The sequence below is a fragment of the Apus apus genome, chromosome 4 (assembly GCF_020740795.1).
Source record: "Apus apus isolate bApuApu2 chromosome 4, bApuApu2.pri.cur, whole genome shotgun sequence".
Lineage (NCBI taxonomy): Eukaryota > Metazoa > Chordata > Aves > Apodiformes > Apodidae > Apus > Apus apus.
Window position 1 is genome coordinate 109,476,929 of NC_067285.1, and position 26,406 is coordinate 109,503,334.

The following is a 26,406-nucleotide window of genomic DNA, read 5'->3' on the forward strand; positions in this document are numbered from 1 at the left end:
GCTGACAGAGCACAGCCTTGCACTTCTCACCAGCTCCCAGCTCTTTCATCTGGCTTAATGGAGTTGGCTGCATCCCCCTTCCCGGACACATGCTCTGCCCTGCCCCATCCCAGATGCTTACCTTGTGCTCCCTCCTGTGCACCAGCACTGCTCACTGGCATTTTCCAAACCTCATTTTCACACGTGGTTTTGTCTACTGGGAGTCATCCTGCTTTAAATCAGTGGCCCTCTGCTTTAAATCAATGGACTTCATCCTGCAAGAGCCAAGCCACAGGGTGGCTTGTGTCAGCAGCTTACACAACACTGCCAGAGGAATGAAAGCACATTTTAAGTCTGCTGTGATAGATATAAATATGCATACATATGTTTATATATATATATATGTCTGTATAGTGAAGAGGCAGGACAGTCTTTTGGCTGGGGACTCTGGAGCACTGGCTCTGATTCCTGCCTGCAACACAGCCTCCCCCTGGGATCATTAATACATTTTTTATTTCCTTGTGCCTCAGTTTCCCCACTATGGGCTGTGGGTGATGACAATATTTCCTTGGTAATGAAGGTCTGTGGTCAGAGAGCTTTTTGCAATGAGAAGAACCTGTCTCTTGGGTCAAGTGTTGTCTTAAGTGATGGCAATTTAAGTTCTCCTGTACTGTCAAGTCTGGCTGGAGGCAGAGGTAAAGTGGGCAGTTGCCTGGAGAAGCAGGCAGCTGGGGGCACCAAACCAGGCAGTGAAAAGCCTTCTCTAGCACCATGGGGAAAGTCCTGAAGTTGTTTGGACAGGAGGAGACCAAGGTGTCTTCCCCTCCTACCCAGTGAATTAGGTCCTAGGAGCAAGCAGCTGGACATGTGAAAGGGAAACATGGGGGAGGATTCCCCTTGGTCTGGGACCCTGGAAACTCTCAGAGGGAGGACATGAGGTTAGACTACTACATCAGTATCCTCTGATGCATTCCTGCCCCAGTCCTTGTTATAGTTACATACTTACATACAATTGTTGGGTGCTTTTTGGACATCCTGTTTTGACCCAGCCAAAGAAGAAACCTGCTCCTTTTGAAAGGTATTTCCCAGTTAGCCCATGACAGTCTAACTCACAGTAACCTCTCAGCTAATTAAACTTACAGAGCCAGGGGCAGGAATAGCTGGTGAGCAGCACTTATTGCTGCTGCCACCAGAGAAAGACATGTCAGGCCTTTGGATTTGGAGGAGAAATCTTCATCTGCTCATCTGCAGGAAGGCTTTAAGGGTCCTAAAGCTGATGCTGGATTAAACAGGGAGGACTTTGTGCCCTGATAGCAGAGCACATCCTCACATCAGGCCCTGTGCTCATTATCTTTCATGTTTAACAGCACCCTCATGGGTGGCATATTCTAGGCCAGTGACCAGCAGTAAATCATTGATGTTCTCAGCTCAGCAACACACCAGCCTTGTGAAGATGAAAGACCCCCTAGATTTATTAGTAAATCTTATGGTGTTCGTAAATGCAAGTACTGCTCCCTAAGCTTGGCATTACAGCCAGTCCACCCTGTGTCCTACTCCAGATTGTGCTCCTGCAAGCTCTTGAGACTCCATCTTTGCCCTGTCTTCAGCTGTTTGGTATTCCTTGACAACCCTGAGCAGCTGAAAATCCATTTGTGCCTTGCCACCTCAGATCTTCACTAATCCATGCTAAACATCTGTGCAGAGTCACTTGGACCAGGAAAGCCCCAAACCCACTAGGACTGGGGCTCTGTGCTGCTCTCTCCTTATGGTGGACAGACAGGAGACATGTACCATGACCAAAGGAAGGAGAAGAAGACATAAACCACTATGTGATGAAAAGATCTACCTTGAACAAGACAGTTTTTTTGGTTTCCTCATGTAATTTCCAACACAGTGTCACAACTGCCAAGCACAATGCCTCCAGTACAGTTCCACCTTTGGCCCAGTGACAAAAATAGCTGACAAGCAAAGCTGCTTTGTAATCTATGGAAACACCTCTTGGTTTCAAGCAGCACAAACACAGGTTTCCCTGTGCAATCACTTTGATCTATCACTCTTATTCATTGTGGTACACCTGTGGTTTGCTCACTAGCAGAGCATTTCTGATGGATATTTTTATCCCCATGAGCATAAAAAAAGCTTAGGAGGGCAGTCAGGACAGCTCAGAGCCCTGCTCTCATTTGGTCCCTCTCACCTAAGGTTTTCCTAAGCCTCTCAGACGTGGTGGTGGCCACAGCTCCATTTTGTGTCCTGGCCCATGCGGGGCCCAGGAAAACCTTGGCGCTCAGGAGGGGTTTTACTTCAGCCAAACTGGGAGACTTTGCAGGCAGGTGAAACTCTCAAGCTGGTTCTTTGCCTTCACATTCTTCTACAAACTCATTAAGCATCTCCTTTCTGCTCAGCAAGTGTGTGGCTGGTGCTTCAGCATGGGCCAGACAGAACAAAACCAGGCGGAAGATCCTATGAACAGCAGCGGTGCTGAGGAGGAGCAGATGAGCTGCAGACAAGAGGGCTGAGGGCAGGGGAATGCTTTATTACTGGCCTCCTTTAAACAAAATATTTGTCTCTTTGGTGTGGCCAAACAGAAAAGCAGCTGCACTGGGCAAGTGTAGAAGGATTAACCTGGGTGAGATGTTTCTCTGTCCTCCCAAAAAATCTCAGGGGGTCTGTCCTCAGTGGGCGTGGGGAGCCCAGGGATGTAAAGCTGGCAGAACCCTTGCTGGGTGGAGCTGACCCTTCACCAAGGTCCTTCTGTCCTTCCAGCCTGACACATGTCATCTGCCACACCTGCTTCAAGCGGCAGGAGAAGCTCCACCGCTGCGGCCAGTGCAAGTTTGCCTTCTACTGCGACAGGACCTGCCAGAGGGCGGCTTGGCTGAACCACAAAAATGAGTGCTCTGCCATCAAGAGGCATGGAAAGGCACCTTCCGAAAACATCCGGTGAGAGCTGCTCCCCAGGGGCTGAGCTGGCAGCCTGGGGACAGTGGGAGAGGACAGGGCATCCCTCCAGAGGGTGGTGAGGAAGAGCTGGGTGATTTGGATGGGGTGGAGGTGGGAGCTGGTTTGGGTAAGGCCAGGAGCATTCCTGAGCTCATGGGAGGGGGACCTGGAGGAGCATCTGGGATGCAATGGGGTCGTGTGCTTGCTTTTTGTTTTGGTGGTAGGGCCTAAAAATTCTACCACAGACAAATGTCATGAGGCTAAGTTTGCCTACAGGATACATTGATTTGGGCTCACATCCTGGTTCCATCATAAGAAAATGAGAGGAATCCCCAAGGAAATGGGAGCTGTTGTGGAGGGCCAGGGACCTGGGGGTCTGTAGCACTTCTCCAGCTGGGAACATGGATGCTGGGGCAAACCCCGGCATCTCCTTTTCCTTCAAAAGCCTCTGGATGGTGACCAAGCATCAGCCATCTGAAACTGATCCTATCTTTGTCTGTCTGCACACAGAGAAGTTCAAAGAAGTGGAGAAGAAGAGACTCAGGGGGGATCTTACCACTCTCTACAAATATCTGAAGGGAAGTTTTAGTCAGATGGGGGTCGGGCTCTTCTTCCAGGCAATGAGTGACAGGACGAGAGGGCCTGGCCTGAAGCTGCACCAGGAGAGGCTTTTAGATTGGATATTAGGAAGCACTTCCTCATGGAGAGGGTGGTTAGACATTGGAATGGACTTCCCAGGGAAGTGGTGGAGGCACTATCCCTGGAAGGCTGGATATGGCAGCATTAGGTCATAGGCTTGACTTGATGATCTCCGAGGTGTCCTTTCCAGCCTTGGTGATTCTGTGATTCTGTAATTTCTCAACCCACGATATTAACTGTGATGTCCTTCAGTCCCTCCCCTTGCACTGGGTGGTGGTGCTAACACCTGGGGCTCTCTCCTGGCCAGGCTGGCTGCCCGCATCATGTGGAAGATAGAGAGGGAAGGCAGTGGGCTGGCGGAGGGCTGCCTGGTCTCCATCGATGACCTGCAGAACCACGTGGACAGCTTTGATGAGGAGGAGAAGAAGGAGCTCCGCGTGGATGTGGAGAACTTCCTCGAGTTTTGGCCACCCCAGAGCCAGCAGTTCGGCGTGCAGTTCATCTCCCACATCTTTGGGGTGGTACGTCCAGGGGGGTGGGAGAGCAAACAGGGGGCAGCTCTTGATGCCAGCTCCCCAAGATAAAGTCTCCAACTGGCCTGAGTTGAGGGTGCCCGAGTTCATCCCTCTCTTGCCCAGAAGATGCCATAGGGGTTGGGATAGCCGAGACTGGCATTTGTGGCAGGTGTTTGAATCCTGCCACGTTCTCCATCTGCATCTTCTGCACTGGCACTGGGAAACTGAGGCACAGCAAGGGCAAGGTCTGACACCTTTTATCTGTCTAAACATGCAGGCAAGTGGCTCACTGAACCATGGGTGCTGTGCTGTCATCACAAGTCCCACCCTCTGCACCTCAGGGAGCTAAGAAAATTTAATTAAATATATGTTTAATAATGATATGTAGAGTATATTTTAATGTAACATAACTATTTTAATATATGCATTGATGTCTATTATATATTTTATGCATTATATTTTTACATGTGTATATTCATATAAATAGGTAAAGATGCTAAATATATTTATTATTACCCATTTCTAACTTGCTAACTACCATTTTTTGTTCTCAGTGTAGCAGAGAGGGAAGTTCCCAGAAGCCAGTTCAGGCTGAGCTGCTCTGCCCCCAGCCCTGGTACAAGCTGGTGTGTCTTGGGCTGCACAAACCCCTCAGCTGAGGGACCAGGGGTGAGCTCAGCTGAGGAGCCCACTCTGCTCACAACTCTGCTGGTGGCCAGTGTGGCAACAAAGCTGTCCTTGACAGCCCTAGCACAGGGAGGGGACACAGCATCCTTTGGTACCCACCCCACAAGGAAAATCCAGTCCTCTGGGCTCAGGGAGACCTGTGTACTAGTGACCAACACAGCTTGCCTGTGCAGAAGTAAGGAAGCATAGATAAAGCACAGAATCAGTTAAGAAAGGAAATAAGAGAATTAACAGAGCAAAATAATGAGCAGCTGAGTTAATTATTTCCTTTGGTGTATCCTGTTGCATTTTCTCTTTGCAAATATTTCCTTTGTTTATGTTTGTGACTAAAAACTGTTCCATTCCTATGTGATAATATATCAAAATATAATCATTTACTCTTGGCATATATCACCCAAAGCAGTCATTCTGAAAATTGTCTGGGACTCATATCAAACAGTAGTAATTGGTTTTTATAAGCTCTGGGGGCCCCTCCACAAATGTGACCAGGCTGAATGCAGCTCTCAAGGTTAATTTCTAACTGATACCTGTTTTAATAAGCCTGAACTTTGCTTTCTGCCTAGGCTCTCCTTAAATTGCCTCAGATTCATTTTCCTGTGACCTTTTTATGAATTATTTGCAGAAGGAATATAAGGAAATCAATGTATGGTCAAATCAAATTTATCTTAGACATCTCAAGTGAATCTCAACAGCACATTTTCTGCAGCATTTACTCAGCTTTGCTCTGAGTTGGTCCACCTGCATGAGTCCTGCATTGCTTCTCTTCTGATGTTTTATCCCAACTAAAGATGTTGTTTCTACAATTACTTTCTGCAATAGGCACTGCTCCTTTCTCCTTAAAGTTTGGAGATGGGGGTGCTGGAGAGAAACCTCTTTTAAAGCATTGGTGGGACTTGAGAAAGCCTGAGTGTAGCCAAGTTCAGCTTCTTCTCCCTTAATGCTTCTTCCTGCCTATGTTTTGGGACTAGATCAGCTGCAATGGGTTTACCCTCAGTGACCAAAGAGGACTGCAGGCTGTTGGTGTGGGAATCTTCCCCAACCTCTGCCAGGCCAACCATGACTGCTGGCCCAACTGTACCGTCATCTTCAACAATGGCAAGTGAGTGGATATTTCTTTCCTTGGGCACAGTGGAAATGCATCCAAATGGGCAACTCAGCAGACTCTGCTGACCCCACAGTGTCAGATCCTTGCCCCAGAAAATGTATTTATTCCTGTTTCCTTCTCTAGCTCAGGAAAAAAAAAAAAATCAAAAAAAATCAGGATTTTCTTTCTCAAGAGGAGCTGTTTTCTCTCTCGTTATTGTTATTTAAAAAATTCTTGTCTGATGCACAAAAAAATTTACACGAATTGTGACCCCAAGCCCAGGGAACCAGAAAATATTTTTTCCCTGTTTTCTGTGAGTTTTGAAACCAGAATCAAAATAGACAGATAAAGTACCAGATCAACCCTTATAATGCGGGTTTATTTATAAATAGTTAAGGAACAATTACAGTTAAAATATTATTAAGATTATACTGAGTCCACAGTCCAAGATTTTCTTGTAATTAAAGCTTGCAATCACTGTCTTGTGATACACTATCACTAAAGCCTGTGTATCACTATCTGCTGATGTGTTTGTAACTATCTCTAACACAAGCCTTCATCCTTCCGAGAGGATACCATCTTTATTAATTACTAATTAACTCCTTAGCAATGGGATCTTAATGACTCTTATCTGCAAACAGAGTCACGTGTGAGCGCAGGATGCCTTAATCTGCTGGGCATTCCCTGTTCCCATCTAAGTCCTATCAGAAAACTTCTGTGGGACATATAAGAATGAAAAGAGATTAAGTGGGAAATTCAGGGATGTTTCAGCAGAGCTGGGGGTGGAGGTTGCTGGTCTCTATGCTCAGGGGAGCTTGTGGGAGGGATGCTCTGCTCTTCCCAACCTCCTCCCAGACCGGAACAGGTAGAACTGCTGCTGATCCAGCATGTTGTGTCGTGTGCAAGACATTAACTGTGGGAAACTGCTTGCCAGAAACTGCACATCTATGGTATTTTATCCAAATTTTCCACTTGGTCTTAAGATCTGATGAATTTCCATGCTATAATTTCATGGACCACCCTCCCTTTCTTTGACTAACACATTGTGCAGTCCAGTTCTCCCTGCTGGTTTTACCTGGTGAAACTACACCAGCTTTCACCAAGGAGCTGGAAAATGAGCAAAGAGAAAACAAAACTGCATTAGGATGGTTACCTTGGTGGGAAAGAGAGCCTGATCCAAAGTCAGATTGGAGTCCGTGCTCTGATATCCAGTTGCCCTGGATCAGATCCATAGTGGGAAAGTGGAGGAGGCCATCAGCAGAGATAGCAAGCCTGAAGTCTGAGTTTCTGGGGGGTAAGTAGAGGAATGGCATTTTGTTTGCCTGGCAGCTGGTCAAAGCTCCCACAGGTATCCTGTGACTGACTTGGAACTTAGCCATCTTGTTATTGGCCAGGCAAATTATGAGGGTTTCTTGTCTTTCTGTGGAAACCTGATGATCGACCCCTGTTGTGGGAAAGGAGCTCTCGACCAGTGCTCAGGGCACAACACCAGACTTGAGGACCCACTAAACTCATCACACAGAGTACAGTCCTCGTTGTTGATATCCCAGCCTGATTTTCCTTTCAAGCTGTGTATGAAAGAGCATGACAACTCATGCTAGTGGAGACACTGCTGTGCAGGCCAGCTAAGCCTACTGCACCTGCCAAACATCAGAAGCAGGTTTTGTGTATCCCCTGGTTGAGACCACTCCTAAAATCACAGTCCCAGGACAGCTCTTGCCCAGATCCACTGTGGCCCAGTGATGGGCACTTCAGTTATGGCAGCTGCAAAGCAAAAGTGAAGCTCTCCATGCAGTGAGACATGAGCCAGGCACTGGGAGCCCCCTCACCCCCTGTCAGGATGATCCCTCAATGCCCCACACCGTGTACCCATTCTTTTAAAATTGTACTTGTGCCAGCAACTGTGTAAACTGGAGATTTTTGTTTTGTCTTTCAGTCATGAGGCTGTAAGATCAATGTTCCACACACAGATGAGGTGGGTCAGTCTTGAAAGTATCATCCTTCCCCCTTGCCCTGTACCCCTCATGCCCCATATTAATGGAAAAGTTTCAAACAGCCCAAGGGGCTCCTTCTGTTTGTAGAAAATTTGACTTTCCCAATTTTCTGAAAATCTGTTCCTCCCCTGTGTAAAACCCCACTAAACCCAAACCTCACTTAACCCTGCATTTTGTAGTAAATTAAAATGATAGTGGTAATACTGCATCTGTGTCCCCCATGGTAAATTTGCTCCCTTCCCACCCTCTCCCTTGGCTTCCTCCCTGCCAGTATTTCCCCTCTCCACTTCTCATTTCTCCTCCCCTGACTACGGCAAGAGCATGAAAGTCAGAACAAGGTCTCTCTAATCTCGTGCAGCCCAAAATAAAACCTTGCATATTAGGAGATGAGAAATGATTGCATTACTGACACACTAAAGTTCTGCAACAGACGGTACCCATTGAATGCGTTGACTGCAGTAGCAGTACCCTGAGATGTAGGTTTCATCCTTTTAAACCCTAATACCTGATTAATATTTTAGCTTTTAATGATGCCACTGTTACCTGATACAGTCTAAAGAAATCACTACAGGGTGTGCAAAAAAACAAGAAGAAATTCTCTGCTTAGCTTACTGTGCTTGGTATATTGTGGTCTGTCCTGTTAAAGACACGATGTTGTCTTTAAACTTTAATTTCAAGCAAACACTGAACTTCCTCAGTGAAATATGTTTGAAACCCTCTTCTTCTCCATTTACACTTACTCAAGGCATTATAGATAGGACCATAAAAACAGGCAAATGAGTTTCACTGCTGATTAGAGTTGCTATTTTGGGGCAATTTGAGTTTTGTGCCTGTGGTGTGTGCTTTGAGGTCCTGGGTACTTGGGGCAGAGACTGGGGAAAGAGCACGGGACAAGCTCTCGGCTGGCAGCGTTTCTTTAACTATAGCATTTAAACTATGCCACGTGTTTCCAGGCTTATCCCAAACACTTCCAATCCCCTCCACACAAGGGATGGCTGCTTAAAATACACCTATGGTGCTTAGGCTGTCAGGGGCATCATGAAAGTCAGAGGCTTGGTTTTACTTCTCTGGTTGCATGACTCACTTTAACCAGGATCCCACTAAGTCTGAGCAGGAATGTCTGTACATGTAAACCTTTCTGATGGGAATTGCTCTTTTTCAGGCACTTTCTCCTGGAGTAGCAGGTTGCACCTTTCCCTAACTGGCATTTTCCTGTGGTTGTGACATAACTAATAGCTGCCCTTGGTGATGATGGCATGTTTAGTGATAATTTTCTGTATGAAATCTGCTGTTGATGTGATCTAACACCCAGAGAAGGTCAAGATCAGCCTTGGGGAGTAGTTTTCACAGCAGCTTTAGCACAGCTGTAAGGCTCAGAGCTATGCCCTTGGTGCTGAGAGCTTGTCATGGCAATTACACAGGAAGTACAATCCCCTTGCAGAAATAAGGTCACACAGGAAAAGTCATGTGAGAAGATGTCATGTCCTCCCCAAAATACTTTTAATACACCTGGTGAGACCTTTGGCTTCTATTCCACCTCTGCCTTTGGTGAGACCTTCATTGGGTCCCATCTGAAGCCCCACTTGTTCAGGTGGGAGCCAGCAGGTCCTCTCCAGGTCCATCTTGTAGCAGGTGTGTACGTCAAAGACGCTGTTGAGCTCAGCAGGAGGAGGATCAAGGCAGAGGCTGCCCCTGGTGAGGGAATCTCAGGACTGATGTAGACACTGTAGTGCAGTGGTAGGGTGGAGCTCAGACCATGGGACTGGCCTCATTTTTATAACATGTGAGTATGTCTAGCTGCAAAAATATGTCTAACCAACTAACCAGTTTAAGCAGAGACCTGAAGGTCACTGGTCTCAAGTGAATTATTTCTAACTGTGGGTAGGGTCATTGGCAGCTGGGGGAATAGAAGGGTACAGAAGCACCACCTTGCAGTTGGTGTTTGGTGGAGCTTTTTCACACTCTGGCCAAATTTTTCAGCCAGTTGTGCTTGTCCAGGTTTCCTGACTGAGATGGCCCAGAGTAGCTGGGAGATTTAACTTGTAGAGTGAAACAGCAAGGGAAGTTTTGAGTGCCCGCAGTATTTAAGATCTTTTGCAGGGAAAGACATGCCAGAAAGGCAGGTGCAAAGATCTGGCTTTCCAAAAGCCCCTCATTAAGGATTTGCTGTGGATTTTGGCTTAGTAACAGAGACTGGTGGTTTCCTTGTGTTTAATATTAGCAATACCAGATCAAATGTGCTATATATATATATAAAAGGCAATTTCCAGATAATTGTTTCTAAGCCTTTAGGTACAGATGCACAGACAGGGTGAGGATGTTTCTTACCCAGCACCCAGAAGAATTTTGTTGTAACTTTTCAGAGTGAAAATGATACCGAAAGCAGCACAGCTTGGGAACTGGGAGTCTAGCCAGTGATGTGGGGGTAGCATGCAAAGCAGTACTTAAAATAAGACCCAAAGTACAAACTCAGCATTTTGCAAGGTTGGGTTGGGTATTTCTGCTCACACAGGGTTTCCTTCTGCTGAGATCTCCTGCAACACAGTAAAAGTTCATCACAGAATCACAGAATCTTAGGTCGTCTTTATGTCTAGGTCCAGCCCTCATCTGGAGAAACTGATGGAGTCCTGATCTGTTTATAGCTCAGACCCTTATACATCCCTGCCAGGCACTTGCAGAGGGGCAGAAGAAACTGGTGTGACCATGTTTTTACTTTGTATTCAGGTAACCAGACAGCTGCCCATCTCTGCACTGCCTCCCTGAAGAGCTGAAGCAGTACCCTGGGGCAAGGGCTCACCTCTGCACGGCAGGGGCAGGTCATAGGGTTTGTCCCTGATGGCTCTGTGGCTGCACCTTTGCTTCTGCTGCTTCTCCAAGTCCACATCTTGTCTCCTTTGCACCCAGGATCGAGCTGCGGGCACTGAGCAAGATTTCTCCAGGGGATGAGCTGACTGTTTCCTACGTGGATTTCCTCAACGTGAGTGAGGAGCGGCGGAAGCAGCTGAAGAAGCAGTATTACTTTGACTGCACCTGTGAGCACTGCAAGAAACAGATCAAGGATGACCTGATGCTGGCAGTGAAGGAGGGGGGAAGCAAGGTATGGTGTCCAAACCCAGAGGCAGTTGCATCTCCTCCACCAAGGCATCTGTGTGTCTCTGTGACCCCAGCTCCCCAGCCTGGGGACACGCTTAATAGCAACACAGACAGATCTTGGCAGAAGCTTGAGTGACCAATGTGAAAAATGAAAACAGAACTGAACCTTGATTGAGCACAACACCAATTCGAACCCACTTTGCAAGGCTAATTGAATCCCTATTGTGCATATATTGCACAGTTTTTAATTTAAAAAAGCCCACAAAAGTTGCCTTTAACTCTAACCTAACAGTCCATCCACAGGCAGAATGCTAAAGTGGGTCTAGAAAATCAGGTCCAGAATATTAGGTTTAGGAGCTGAGAGAAATGCTGGTGTTTAGGTTGTGGGTTTTTTTGAGGAACTGAAAGGGAAGCAAAGTTTTGAACACCAGAAAGGAAAATGTGTTGTAGGTGATTAGTGGTGGCAGGACTCAGCAGCACTGCTGAAGCTGTAGGGTTTGTAAAACTTGTACCATCACATTGTCTCCAGGAAGGTGGGAAGCCTGCACTTCCAGTCTCTCACTTCAAAGGCCTGTCACATGGAATTTGTACCATCTCTTGACAGTTGTGCATGGTTGCTGTGGGCAGACTGACTGTGAAGCATTAACATGTTTGACCATTCATTTTTAAGTGATCTGTGTTTTCCTTGGAGGTTTCACAAGTCATGGAGTGGGAGGGTGTAAGGCTGTGTCTTGCTGTTGGCAGTGGGATGTGTTGCTGGGCCAGGAGCTCCAGTTTATTAGCATGCTGGTAGCTCTAAGAGTTTCTTTTTGATTCCTCTGCCCAAGGATATAATTGCTCATGTATTTTGTCCTTCATGGCAGAGTTAGCTTAGGGGGTTTCTACTCCTGCAAGCTTTACAGAATGTGTAAGGGAAGGCAAGGCAAGGCAGGGCAAGAGCATTTTAATGTATTACCAAGTAGTTGATCTACACTATGAGTCACTCATGGGGCAGGATCAAACAGAAAAGGTGAAGAACCATGACCTCTTAGATCAGCATTGCCACCAGGAGAGGCCCAGGGAGCTGCACCTTCCTGGCAATGAGTACGAAACGTCAGCTTCCAGCTCAGGAGAGTCACTAGAAATCCAAGCTCAGTCCTGTGACTCTTCTTCCATACCAGTAGTGCTCAGGAAAGGCTGGAAATTGCAAAGCAAACGTCTCTACTTCAGAAAGTTTTGGAGATACGGGATCAAACTGGTATCAGGAAGCTCCCATGGGAAGTAGGACATGGTTTTGCTAAATGAAACATTTTACTTGTTGGGTTCCCCACAAGAGCAAAAGACCCTGCTATATGATCCCATTACTAAATTATCAAGCTTCATCCTAAAGCTAATCCTGAGTGCCAAACCTCCCCACTTCTAATGTAAAGCTCAGTCCTCTGATGCAGAAGCCTTTTCATCTCATTTTCTGCAGAAGTATTTTTGAACACCTCCTCCAGTGGATGGCATAACAAAACCTCAGCTCTCATTCAGTACCTGCTATCAAGCCTTGCCTGAGCAGTGAGATGCACCATCCCCTTTTCAATGAGCATTCAAGGTGCTCTACAGCACGCAGCAGGAAGATGTGCACTTCCACAGAGTCACAGAATCATAGAACGGTGGGGCTTGGAAGGGACCTCTGGAGATCACCTAGTCCAGCCCTCCTGCTAGAGCAGGATCCCCTAGAGCAGGTTACACAGGAACACATCCAAGCAGGCTTTGAATATCACCAAGGATGGAGACTGCACAACCTCCCTGGGCAGCTTGTTCCAGGGCTCTGTTACTCAGAGTAGAGAAGTACTTTCTCATATTCCCCTGAAATCTCCTGCATACCAGTTTGTGACCAGTACCCATTGTCCTGTCACTTTTGGATACATGTCCTCCACAATCTGAAGTGCTTGTATAGAAAAAGCCTGTAACCATGCAAGGTGCCTGATTTCAGCTATAAAAAATACACTCCATCCAGAGACAATCGGTATCCAGCCTGACCTCACCCGCAGAGCACGTCCTATGGCATTTCCTGGATTCAGGTCCACCTGCCTGGGAGCAGCAACGTTCCCAGCTGCCTGGAAAAAGTGCTATGAATATGTTCAAGATTGACAGCTTCCATCCTCAACAGCTGCTCTGACCTCCAGCCCCTCACCCTTTCCAAACAGTAGCAAAGTTCCCATTGTTCATAATGGCAACAGGCTTACGGATCTAATAAATTCAGAAGAGGATTTTTATTGGACAAAGCTGCTGTGGAAGTGCTGGTTCAAATATCTATTTCAGGAGTCTTTGCTCAGGCATAGAGATGTGATTTGCACTGATGTTAACATTGTCTTTGTGTGAGCTCTGCACACCAGGACACCCTGCATGCTGCTCAGACAGCTGCCAAAATCTGATTAGCTACCATAGCTTCAGTCTAATAATATAGAACAATAAATCATAACACATACATATGTATCCATAAATACATATGGGGTACATGGCTCTGAATAGCTGCTGCTTATCCTTCCACCCTACATTTTCAACAGCTTTCCTCAACTATCTGAATTTCACAAATTCCTCAAAAATCTGACTGACTGGTTGTGGGAAAAAAAGACAACAGGATAGTCCCACTGTCCTGACTCCAAGTCTTTGCATCCTTCATTGCACTGTTGGGTCTCTCCTTTTGATCCACACACAGAGGTCCTGCCTGGCTGCTGGCCACATGCTGATGCTCTGGCTCTAGCATGTGTCTCCAGACCAGGTTCTTCCTGCAAGCTCCTGGAGTCATGAGATTGTGGGCTGATTTCAGATTTCCCATTTATGAAAAGGAAGGTCGTGATAGCTAGAATAGTTTGAAAATATAAACTTGAGAGGCTCAGAAAAGTGAAAGATAAAGGATTGTGCTGGATATAATGTTATATTTCAACATTAAATTCTAACCCATTTAGAAGGTGGTTAGTGTTTTGCCAGGCATGCTTAGATGTGCCTCGTGCCCTCAAATACACAGTGAAATCCAAACTTCCTTGGGCTGTATGGGGAAAACACATTTCACTCTTGACACAGCTGAAATCAGAGGTCAACCATCTCATGGTCACTGGGTGTAATGACAGCATTTCTCAGGGTGGGTAACATTTGGTAATCTTTGCTATCCTTTTCCACCCATCTCTCATTCAGGGGCCTCATTTTTCTCAAGCAGCTTCACCAGGAGCACCAAATACACATCCACTGGTGACTTTCACAGCCTTTTTGGTGTCCTGTGAGACCTCGCAGTAGCAGGGTCAATTCTGTCCCTTCTCCAGAGGTGAGGAGAAGGGGGAAGAGTCCAGGAACCCAGTTCTTCCTGCCAGGTGTACATGACCACAACCCTGATGAGCGATGCTCTTGCTGAAGTCAGCAGGAACTTCACCTCTCAACTTGGCAGCAGGAGCATTTCAGCCCAGCCTTGGGCAGCTCTCAGGAGGCACACTGGGATATACAGTGAGTGGTAGGAAGGGAGTATGTGGTGTGGGAAGCACCTCAGTGAGCTGATTTGGGTTCCTAGACTGGGGAACAAGCATCCCTTCAACCAGAGTATTTTGGAGTGCATCAGACGTGTGTGTTTTCCTCACCAGTTTTTCTGACTTTGCCCCCAGCCCTCTGCAGAGACAGTGAAGGAGGTCATCCAGTTCTCCAAGGACACACTGGAGAAGATCAACAAGGCCCGCATGGAGGGACTTTACCACGAAGTGAGTCCTGGCACTTCTGCTCTCTTGCTGTACACACACTGCCAGGGAAAGCAGGTCTTGTCCCTCCTTATGTTGATGATTTAATGATGAAACAACCCCTCTGTTGCTGTAACCTGAATGTTCCCATGTGCTTCCTGCCCTCTTGGCAGCTCCAGTTGCAAAAGCTGACACTGGTTTCTGCCCTCTGTAAAGCACAGTAGTGTCTGAGAGAACATCTGAGCCTGGTTTCTTTCATAGTGCTGATACAAGGAGGTTCAAGTGACTTCCAACACCCCCAGCTGACACAGGTATTGAACCAATGGCAAAAAACCTCAGTTACAGGGCAAGTGTAATGAGTTATCCCTGCCAGGCAGCCTCATAGAAAGGAGAATGGTGGGTTGGGAGAGAGACACAACAGTCAGGAGACTTGCCACATGCATTAAGCTCTGGGTTATGTTTGCCTCTGGGTTGGAACTTACTTTGGGAAAAGGCTGAAGACCCCAGAGCAGAGATCTGGACGTTGGGTCAGGGCTAAGTGCAGCCAAGACACAGCTGAGCAGACAGGCATGGGACAGTGCAGCTGCGTGTCCTCAGCCCCCTGGGGTCATTGAGATCAGTCATTGCTTCAAGTGCTTCTAGGAGGTGGGGTGGATGGTGTTGGGGTATAAGAATCCTGTAGGCACTTGGTCTCATAAAACTTGGTCTTTCTTCTCCTGAACAGTAGGCATCACTTTTTCCTCACCAGTTTTAGAATCATAGCATCCTAGAATGGTTTGGTTTGGAAGGGACTTTAAAGATCATCCAGTTCCAAGCCCCCTGCATGGGCAGGGACACCTCCCACTAGACCAGGTTGCTCAGAGCCCCATCCAGCCCGGCCTTCAATTGTTCCAGTGACGGGACAGCCACAATTTCCCTGGGCAGCCTGTTCCAGTGTCTCACCACTCTTAAACTGAAGAATTTCCACCTGATCTCTGACCTAAATCTCCCCTCTTCCAGTTTAAAGCCATTACCCCTTGTCCTCTCGCTACATGCCCTTGTAAAAAGCCCCTCCCTAGTTTTCCTGTAGCCCCTTCAGGCACTGGAAGGTGCTCTAAGGTCTCCCTGGAGCCTTCTCTTCTCCAGACTGAACAGCCCCAACTCTCTCAGCCTGTCTTCATAGGAGAAGCCCTCGAATAATTTTTGTGGCCCTCCTCTGTACTTGATCCAACAGTTCCATATCGTTCTTATATTGAGGATCCAGAACTGGGTACAGTAATGAACGTACGCCTGGGAGAGGAAGATCTGAGCACCAATAATTTTGCTAGGTGGATATTCTTCAACAAATGAAAGCACATCTTATCTTCCTCAACCTTAAAGGAGACTGACTTGTCTCTAGGACTGTGACATATGGACCATGTGACCCACAGGGCTTTGGTGTGGCACCTTTGGGCCTAAAGCTGCTCTGACTTTCCCTTCTTCTCCCTGCTTCCTCTGAGCACAGGTGGTGAAGATGTGCCGTGAGTGCCTGAAGAAACAGGAGCCAGTGCTGGGGGACACGAACATCTACCTCCTGAGGATCTTCAGCATTGCCTCCGAGGTGCTCTCCTACCTCCAGATGTTTGAGGAAGCAGCTGACTATGCCAAGAGGATGGTGGATGGCTACATGTATGTCTCTGCCCTCTTTTTGGCAGCTCTCTATGGACCCCTACCTAAATGCATAACAGCTCCCAAACATCTTGATTAACTGTAACTGGGAAATGGTTTGGGTACATCTTTCATTGGCCTCTTCATTTTGTCACAGAAGCATCTCAGGGCTGCCCTGGTAGCAAGACACAGAGCCTGGGTGCAGGACAGAGAAACTGTCACTGCAGAAGATGGTCTGTTCCCCTGCAGGAAGGGGAGGTTGCAGAGGAAAGAGAAACAGTGTCAAATGGTTGTCACTCAAGATATCCCTTCAGTCTTGGATAACACATGGATTTTTGTCTTGGCTAATTAGTAAACACAGGCTCTGTAGTAAAAGCTTAAGTGAGAATAAAGAAGTTCAGGCTTAATTTGCAGAGATCCAGGATAAACCTCACTGTAAAAATTATGTACTTCATTATTACTGAGGTTTTCCTACAGGATTGATGAGTATTAAATAGGAAAAAAAAAAGCTAATGAAAACCACAGAGAAGAGAGAAAAGCCCATTTCATCATCTCCTTCACCCTCCTGCTGAGAGTATCACATACCCAATTGCTTGCCTTTTTGGTCAGTTCTACCCCAAAAGGCCTGTGATATTTTGTACTTTTTCAGAGAGGTGGCAGAGGCACCTTCCTGACTTGAAAACCTGACAAGCCACTTTATGTCCCAGCCCTGGCATGGAGCTAATTGAATGACACAGACATTGCTTCCCCTCCTTGTTTCTCAGTTTTTTCATTCCAGAGTGAGGACTGAATGCAGTGAGTGCAGTAATTTCCTTCCTTGCTTTAAGATCTGCCTATCCCATGTCCCAACAAAGTCCTTAGAGACAGGGTTTCAGATAAATCCAAGCAGCTTCTAATTCTGCCTGAGCTTCTAAAGTTGGATGTAGAGGCCAGGATTCATCTTGCCCACCTTGGGTACTGACCATAGGGGAGTGATCTTACTGTCTCTGGAGATGAGGATGTATCTTCAGGGGATGAGATGAACACTTCTGGAGCTTCTGGAACCACCCATTTCTCTCCCCACTTTGAATGAGAAGCTGGTGGTTGTTACACTTGCAATTTAGGCACTTCACTAAGCATCTGAACTTAAATTGGTGCTGTTTGGGCTGTAGAGTTGGCTCTGGGTTTTGCTTGTGCCCAAATAAATACGTTCTCCAACCCAGGTGTCCAGCTTTCCCCATTCACAGGTTGTTCACCCTCTTTCCCAGCAGCTCATGTCCTCGTATAACTCGTGTCCTTGTGTAACTCACACCTGCCCCTTTCTAAGCAGGGCTGCACGTTTCAGTGGCACTAAATGCAATAGGCTCTTCGCCTGAGCAAACAATCTGCTCTTTGGCAAACATATCATGCCCCTGAAAAACATGTGGGAGCCCAGATCATTCCTGAACCCAAATGACTCGATGTTTTGTTTTTTTTTTCCAGGAAAATCTACCATCCCAACAACGCGCAGCTGGGGATGGCCATGATGCGGGCAGGAGTGACTCACTGGCATGCTGGTCTCATTGAAGCTGGGCATGGCTTGATCTGCAAAGCCTATGGCATTCTCCTGATAACCCACGGGCCTTCCCACCCCATCACCAAAGACCTGGAGGTAGGTTTCCTCTCCTGTGTCGCCTCTGCTCTCTGTCCAGGCAAAATGACATTCAAGCTGCAGAAACGACCCAACCAGAAGAGCCGAGAGATGCATCAAGGGCTGGCTGCCTCTCACAAGTGCTGTGATTTTCTCTAGATTATGTTACAATCTGCTGGGAAATTGATGTCCCTTCCTATGGGAAATACCCGTCCTTGCAAAATAGCTTTTATCCTGCACCAGCAGATGCATTAAAAATGGCCACTGAGCCCCTGAATCTTCTTTGAAACTGCTGTGCCCAAGGCCAGTGTCTCCCACTCTTCCAACAGCCTGGTCTCTGTTCTCAGATGGGTGGCATTACAATTTGACCACATCAAATTACATTTGGTGCATGTTCCCTGTTTACCAACCAATTGTCTTTGTCAGTGTCCATTCTTCATTTACCACTCCCCAGTCCTTCTAAGCTGCAATCTACTTTTTTCTCAAATGACTGCTAGGTGTATTTCCTAGCTTAGGGAGCAGAGCTACAGATCCCAGGGTATTACACCTGCTCAGCTGAGATGAGCTATTTGCAATTCCAGCTGGGGATCTATCATTTCTTTAGCCTGTAACTCACCTGATGTGACATGTTGGCTTTGCAGCATTCACCTTTATTAGCCAAAAAATTTACATGACACCAAATGAAATACTGTCTTGATGTCTTAGTGCCCATTATAGCAGAGCTATAACCTTTATTACTGCAATTTTCTATCATCAGAAAAAAATTATCTAGCACCTAAAGCCAACCTGCCTATTGAATCTTTCCCTATCTATAGGAGAAGATGAGATCCCAGCACCTCAGTTTCTCTATTTCCCTTCCTGCTTACTTGAGGAGGAAAATAATGGATATACAGCACATTTTTATCTTGGTGCTCCTAAGCTAAGGGTTGAAAAACTCGCAGACAGGTGTAAAAAGGTTTTCTAGAATCCCTTCTGAGCCTCTGCCATAATGCAGCACTAGGAATTACTCTGGTCACAGGGAATCCAGGGATACAATGGTGACACGGTTGAGGAGGAGCCAAGCATCCCTCTCCTCTTCCCCTGCCTCCTCCCACATGAGGTCACCCATCCTGGTGATGGGTCACACCAGGGGTCAGGTCCAGGATGTGAATGGGAAGCTCAGTCACTCCCTGGCTCTGGACAGCATCACCTCTCTTGGTCCTGCTTCATGTTTGGGAGCATGAAGCTTCCCAGCAGCCTGTGGAAGAGCTGGCTGCAGCAAAGGCTGATGCCTTCTTCACCTCTACACAACACAGGCAGCCAGCTTTGAGAAGGTAACTAGGTGTCTGCATCCAGTCAGCTTTGTTCCTGCTGGTGGGACACCTAGATTAAGTTGCACCAGTCACACATGGCCTAGGACAGTCCCCGTTTTTAGGCAGCCTGTTAGTCACTTGCTTTGATGACCCCTGGGTCACAGGTTTTGTCCCCTGTTGTGTCCCTCAGGTCATGCGTGTCCAGACGGAGATGGAGCTGCGCATGTTCCAGCAGAACGAGTTCATGTATTACAAGATGAGGGAAGCTGCCCTCAAAAACCAGATCCAAGTCATGCCTGAACCCAGCAATGAGCCTTCACCAACCCTCTTCCACAAGAAGGAATAAAACCTGAGCCTGACACAAATTCATGTCCTATGGCACCTCCAGATGTGGGGAATGCCATATATCCACAAGGATTGTTTTCAATAGCACCAAGCTCAGAGCATGGGCCTGCTGGGGCAGAGCCCTGAAAAATCTTCTGAGGGCTCAAATCAGAAGATATCTTGGCAGAAACAACATCCTTTTTCTACCACTAGCATTAAAAATTGAAGCAAAAATCCCTGTTATAAAATTATTTACATTCTTATTGGAAGCTTGTTTCTCTCTACAGGAGTCCTGATCCTGAAGTCTTTTGTTAAATTTTAATTAATTGATTATTTCCTAAACTGTTTTTCTCCCATTGTTTCCTTGTGGTGACATCTCTTTCCAGTGATGTCCATGAGTGGTGGAGTGGTTGACCAAGGGACAGTGGAAGTGGGAAGCTGGTTCCACAAAGTGTCACGTAGGCCTGTGGGCATTGAGTGCAAACTGAGTAAGAGCCCCAGGTGGTGTTTTGTGTGATGTTTTGCTGATGAAATACTGCTGAAAAATGATTCTGCAGCAGACACTGGTGTAACATGAAACTGTGGGTGCTTTGCAAGCGTGACAAGTGGCATTCCTACATCAGGATAAATTAATTAGAGTAAATTAGTCTCCTTAGTTAAAACTCAGATGATGTCTGCAGTGACGGCAGCAGATGGACATGAGATGAGTCCATGACAGAAGGTAGCTGCAGTTTCCAAGAAAGGGGATCCACCTTTGCTCACCTTCATGGTCAGCTGGCGCTCTGATGCCTTTCAGCACCTGCCTTGCAGCTTAGACAGGTGCTTGATCAATTTTGCACTGAGAAAAAAAGGGGATAGTCCATGGATCAGTTGCCAGGGGTCAGCCAATGGAGCTAAGGAAAAGTCTAGAGGCAATGATTTGTTTTCTAGATAAAGAAAAGGTCTTTGCTGTCTGCCCATCTATCTCAAAATCCAACTGGTTTGCTCCAGACCTTCAGTGGCAGCCAAAAGGTGAACAGGATAGTTTGATCAGGGTTTCCTTACCTGCTCCTCCACAGAATAGCAAAAAAAACAAACCAGGGCTTTTCCTCTTTGACGTTTCTCAGTGATGTTTCTCTAGACCTAAGATGAGTTCACTGAAGACCAACAACTGCTCTTAAGGCACTGTTGATTGACCCCTTCCATTTGTCCATGAGGTGCTCATCTGATGCCTGCTGTGACAATCCATATTGGTTCAGTTCTCTGCATGAAGATTAATGTCAAACTGTAACATAAAATCCTTCCCTGAGGAGACAGGACTCATGGAGAGATGCACGTGAGGACAAATTGGTCCTTTAGGGAACATGTTGGGGTTGCAGGAGGAGGTGGGGAAGCACCTGTAATGTTTTCATAACATCCTGGTCAGCTTTGAGTGGTTGTAAGAACATCATCCCAGACAGGAATATCACACCAGCCATATAAACACTTCCCAGTGACAATTCCCAATCATCATTCAAGCACGGGGCTTGAAAAAGGCAGGTAAGAGGGAAGAGTTTTTCCTCCTGTGTGCATCAGAAAACCACATCTCCATCCAGCCTGCAGCACCAGGCAAGACCGTAGGAGATGACTTTTTTGCTCCTTTTGTGTCTACACTGTGAGCAACCAGTGTCCATCTTCTGCCAGGAGATAACACCTATATTCCACCCTGGAAGAAGAGCTCAGTTCCAATCCAGCCTGATTTCTCGGGCATGGTTTGGGGTGAAATACACACTGGATAAATACAGCTGTCCAGAACCCTCCTGCTGGTGGGAAGGGATGGGGAGGAGATGGGGATGGGGTGGTCAGAGTCTGTAGGGCTGGATCCTGTTGCAGAGGTGTGAGCATGGTGGTTGGGACACTCAGACTGCCCCCACACTGGATGCTTTCCCAAGGCAGCTTCCTAAGCAGGATCACTGACATTTCCTTGAGCCTAACTAACCTCCCCATCCTTTGGCCCTGCCAGTCACCTTGTGGTCACTTTGGCCATGGCTGTAAGGGAAGGGAACTGAGCCCTTTCCCTTCCCAGTGCTCCTCCTTCCACCCAGCCAGGGCAGCTGTGGGTGCACAACCCACTGGGACATCCCCAGTAGGGTGCTGGCACCTGTCCCCAGGAAGGGACCAGAAGAGTGCTCATCAGCATGGAGCACATCTCAGAGGGTCACTCATGGCTCTGAGCCTGCACCCAAGCCCAGCTCCATTTACCAACCTCAGCACAGCCTTGGCTCAACCTGCTGGCCAAATTCTGCCTGGGCTTGACTGAGCTTTTTGAAGGCTTGTCTGAGTTTTGGAGCTTTGCATCTCTATAGCAACAGTGAAGAGGTTGATGATAATAATGAGGAGGCCTTTAATACAAATTTTACTTTAATGGGCACATTTTACACAGTAAAATGGTTGGTGTGTACAGGGTCTTTAGATTCTCTTGCTGATTCTTTTGTAGGTAAGGTCTCCCAGGGTCATTGTCTGAAAAAAACAAACAGAAAGCATTAGCTCTTGTTCATGGTGCTTGGCTTCAAAGTCCACTTGGAAAGGATCTGGTCTTGCAAATCCAAACAGGACTGGTTTCCAGTCCGTCTCCTACAAACTGAATTATTAAAGCTTTGGATTTCTTCATGAATACCCCAAAGCAGGTAGAGATAATCTGACATCACCAGCTGGGATCAGTCTGGTGCATCTCCCTTCTTTAAAAGTGCCAAGCCCAGCCACAAACACATCTGGATGGGTGAAAAGATGCCCTCATTGTATGAAACTTTGGTCAGAAATGCCAAGTGATGTATCAAGCAATATTTTTTTGGATCAGACTACTACAAAGAACTTCCTTCAGTGCCTGGCCAGCTGACCAGCTATGGCTACAGAGCCTGAGTGAGAGCCTGTGCTGGTCTCCAGCACCTCTTTAAGGTCCCCAGCATCTCTGTAGGCTTTGTAGGGCCAGAACCCTGAGGGCAGCTCTAGGCAGTGTTACTCCAGCCCTTCCCCCTGTCCTCTACACTTACATTGGTGATGATGTCTCCGTTGAGTTCAGTGATGGACTTCAGCCCTTTCAGGTTTGCAACCAGTTTGTTGTTACCCTCCATCTGAACCACAGCCTGTAGAGAGGAGGAGACAGAGGTGTTCATGTTACCACTGCAGACCATATAAACCCCTGCATTTTGTCCTTCCCCTTCTGTACTGAGCTGCCACTGTCCCCTCTGCAAGCTGCTCCCTTGGAACTTTCCTGGGACAAGGAGGAGAGAGGGGTGTGGTGACTACAACCCAGCAAGGGTATGGATGTTTACTTTGGGCTCTACAGGGGCCCATTTTGCTGCCGTATCTTTCTCTTTCCCCACCAAATAGAGAATTTTTCACGGCTTCTGCACTGTTAGATGCCAGAGGAAGGATCCTTGGCATCACAAGAACATGAGTTTTAGGGGAGTAGAAGGAAGGCTTTTCACCCTGCCCATGCTGGTGGGCTTTTCACCCTGCAGCCCTGATGCTCCTCGGGGCAGCTTCTCATGCAGCACCAAGACTGAGAGGACCTGCACACCTCCAAGGAGACAACTGCAGAGTCACCTGAGCTGGACCAGGGCATGCCACGTTGTCTCCTCTCCAGCACCCCCATATTGCACAGGGCAGCAGCAGCCTGCTTCTGCTTGGAGTGATGGAGAGCAAGGCAACAGTGTGGGGCTGGGGGAGCCTTGGTCAAGTTGGGAAAAAAATAAAGGAGCTTTCAGAAACACAGTCATGGTTGGAAAGCTCTAAGGGGGACAGTCACATCTGCTGCATCTCGGGCCCTCCAAGGAGCTGCACATCTAAAAAAGCTCCAGACAGCACCAACACTCCCAAGGCAGCTATCACTGATCACTGAAATGACTCAAATAAATAACCCAGCAAAATCCATTTGTGTTCATCTGTCGTCCAGCTGTTAGACACATTCATCTGCCCAGGGGCTGCTGATTTATGGAGGGTGAAACTCTTCTAATAGCCATTTCCCCCTAATTAATGCATAAGAGACTTCAGCGATGCTGGGAATTTTAATACACCCAGCACAGCTATCAGAGCCCCAAATCAGGGACATTTCTTTGGTGGTCGTTTCTCTTGCTTTCAAAAGTCCCTGCAATATCATCTTCTCCCAAAGTAAAGGTGAGAGGCAATATTTGCCAATGGAGCTGCCTTGACATTTTATGAACCATTGGAAACAAATGTGCAGGAATCAGAGCTGACCCAATTCCAAGGGTGATGAATCTTCTCCTTGCCAAATCATCTCACCCAGTGTAAACAGAAGCAGTGGAAAAGGCTAGCAGAGAAGTTAACAGCCTCTGGGACTTAAAAGGAGAGATTTATTGGTTTATAATTCATTGGCTGACTTCCCTGTGCTGCCTTTAAGTCAACAAAATGAAGGCAGGGGTATGTTTTGTGTTGCAACATGACACGAAGTCAACCTTTTCCACCTCAAATCTTTCAGATCTTTAGCTGTCAGAAGGATTTACCAAAGCATCTCTATCCCCCTTTTCCAAACAGTGTATTAAAATAGCTTTAGAAATGCAAAGCTTCATCTGCAGAAGGGCTGTTTGTGGTGTTTTGTAAAAGTAAGGAGGGGAGGTGGGAATTTCAGAGTCCTGGGCTCTGAGTTTCTCAGGAGGGTGGCTCAGAAATGGGCTGCCATTTTCAGAAAGGTGTCCCTAAGCAGATGTCACATCTGCAGACGTGGTGTCAGCCTGTTCCCCTTATACAAAATCATGCATGCAAACTGTGAGAGGCTGGGGAATTACCCAGGTCTTTTCCCTGTGTCCACTTTAACACCCATGGTCTGATCATTCCCTTCAAATTAATCACAGAGGGAATGGCTCAAAAGGAAATCTCATGTCCCTGAGCCCCTGCAGCCCTGGCAGAAGAGGAGCTGATCACTCACCTTGACTTTCTCTCCTGTCAGCATCTCTATCTCAGACTCCTCCCCGATGGTGAACTCGTTGCGCAGCACTTTGCTGCCAGTGGTCACAGTAATTTTGAACTTTTTCCCATCCTGCACAATTTCTGAGATGCTCTTGATGTCCTTGCCCTTCTGGATCTGGTCATCAGGAAGTCCTGCCCAGGAACAAGAGACATTAGGTGGACCTTGAAGCCATCAGCGGGCAGATTCTGCTGCTGAACGGATGTGGCAGGATTTGAGGACCTACAGCTGGGAGGATTTCTATTCTAGTGTGGAAAAACCTCCCAAGGATTATGGTCCCCAGAGAACCACATGGTCCTGGGTCTGCTAAGGAGGAAGAATGACAAACACTTTGAACCTGGGTGTTGTGTGGAAGCTAGACTTCTCCCTTGTCCCACCGACCTGGCTGGGAGCAGAACAGCTTCCTGCCTGGCCAAGCATCAGAGGGAAGGAAGAAACGCTGTGTTCCTTCCTTCACTGAGAGGCAACCAGAGAAAATAGAATAAATCAAGGCAGGAGGAAGGAACCAACTGCTTTTTTGATGAGATTCAGAGTTCCTCAGAACCAGCTCACTAAAGTCTTCTCCTAAAGCCTGAAGCCTACCTGCCCGGTAGAGCCCCTCCAGCACACGACTGTGCAGTAGTGCAAAGCCTCCTGGATCCCTGCAGGACCATGTTCCCTGGCATGGATGCTGGTGGAAATCTAGCTAGCCACATTCACTGTTAGGCATTTAAACAACCCAACTATTTTTCTGATAAATGGTGTAATGTGGGGGTTTGCAGCATGAGGGCCTGAACGAAGTCCTGCTTGCCCTCAAATGTCACAGCCTGACAGAGCAGATCTAAGCCACCAAGGTCCTGCTGGCTTGTCACGTGTGTGCAGCACTGGTGAGCTGGCCCATGGCTGTACAGCCTGCTGGGACCACACTCTTGCAAGCCATAGAATCCCACCCAGCATCTCTTGACCTCCAGGCACCAGCCAGAGAGGTATTTTCAGTTCAAGATCACAACTCCTCACACATGCATTTAAAAGAAGCAGACAAACGACTGCAAGATGACAGACTGAAATAAGAAAGCTGAGAGATGTTTTCAAGCTCCATATTCAGCACATCAGCACAGATGGGTTCTCAAACATCAGTGGGATCTGAGCAGGCAGTGCAGCACACAGCACATGCAGACACTTACCAAGGGCTTTCATAAAAGGCTCAAAATTTTCCTGGGACTGGAGCTCGTACTTTCCAGTGAAGCTCATGATGGAAAAGCTCTCTGTGCTCCCAACGCAAGAGAAGGTGCCTTGCTGGTAGAGTAGAGCTTGGTTTTATAAGGGGTGTTATGCCCTAAAAGCTGGTCAGAGGTAAGATGATGTAATTCTTTTATGGCCATGTTCAAATATTAACATAAAACTGGGCAATGGTCAGTGATAAATTTCTCTTCATTTTACAAATCTCCGTTTACAACGTGGGGGGCTGGGAAAATCCTGTAAACCCATTTTATGGAGGTAGCAACGTGGCATCCGTAATCAAATGATAAAAATACAGTTGTGCAAAGAGATTAATGATCAGAGGAACAAGCCAAGTTCTCTCATCAGCTTGAAGTCTGGAAGCACTTATCTGGAAGAGGAGAAATTGGTGAAAGATAATGGTGTTTCCTGGAGCTGACACCTGTGGGGTTTCTCCTCATTGGGGTGTTCAGGCTGGGTTTTTAGCACTGGAATGAAGAGTGGTGGTTGTGCTCTGCCAGGGACTGACTTGCTCCCTCCTTCAGGTGCCCTGTGGTCCTCTGTAAGGGTGGGTTTTGGTGTAACCCAGATGTAGTAGTAGTCACAAAATCATCATTGTCCCCTGAGGAAAAACCACAACTCCAAATGAAATCCTGACCTTGAAGCTGAAGCCTGGGTCCATCCTGAAGACTGTAGTTTAATTCAGACTCCATCACTTGCCTCCAGAAAGGGGTTTCATGGGGTTAAATGTGCTGGTGCCACTAGGGGTCAACCAAAGCTATTGCCAGGAGTCACT

The 26,406-nt window shown here is 47.1% G+C and overlaps 2 protein-coding genes across 3 annotated transcripts in view; one reads left to right on the plus strand and one right to left on the minus strand.

The window, feature by feature from the left end:
- SMYD1 (SET and MYND domain containing 1) overlaps window positions 1–19,813 on the plus strand; it is a 28,001-nt gene extending 8,188 nt beyond the window's left edge. Inside the window, exons 2-10 of one of the 2 annotated variants that reach the window (XM_051619541.1) lie at window positions 2,743–2,919; window positions 3,866–4,079; window positions 5,729–5,859; window positions 7,781–7,819; window positions 10,743–10,935; window positions 14,552–14,644; window positions 16,104–16,267; window positions 17,708–17,876; window positions 19,338–19,813. In XM_051619541.1, the coding sequence (XP_051475501.1) occupies window positions 2,743–2,919; window positions 3,866–4,079; window positions 5,729–5,859; window positions 7,781–7,819; window positions 10,743–10,935; window positions 14,552–14,644; window positions 16,104–16,267; window positions 17,708–17,876; window positions 19,338–19,493 (1,336 nt within the window). In that variant the 3' untranslated portion in view covers window positions 19,494–19,813. The remainder of the gene's footprint in view (window positions 1–2,742; window positions 2,920–3,865; window positions 4,080–5,728; window positions 5,860–7,780; window positions 7,820–10,742; window positions 10,936–14,551; window positions 14,645–16,103; window positions 16,268–17,707; window positions 17,877–19,337) is intronic. The other variant, XM_051619542.1, reaches the window with a different exon arrangement.
- A 2,019-nt stretch (window positions 19,814–21,832) lies between these two features.
- On the minus strand, window positions 21,833–25,713 carry FABP1 (fatty acid binding protein 1). The gene is made up of 4 exons (XM_051619564.1): window positions 25,577–25,713; window positions 24,375–24,547; window positions 22,480–22,572; window positions 21,833–21,949 (listed from the first exon to the last, which is right to left on the minus strand). The coding sequence occupies exons 1-4, from the start codon at window positions 25,641–25,643 to the stop codon at window positions 21,899–21,901; spliced, it is 384 nt and encodes a 127-aa protein (XP_051475524.1). The 5' UTR covers window positions 25,644–25,713; the 3' UTR covers window positions 21,833–21,898.
- Window positions 25,714–26,406: the final 693 nt, after the last annotated feature.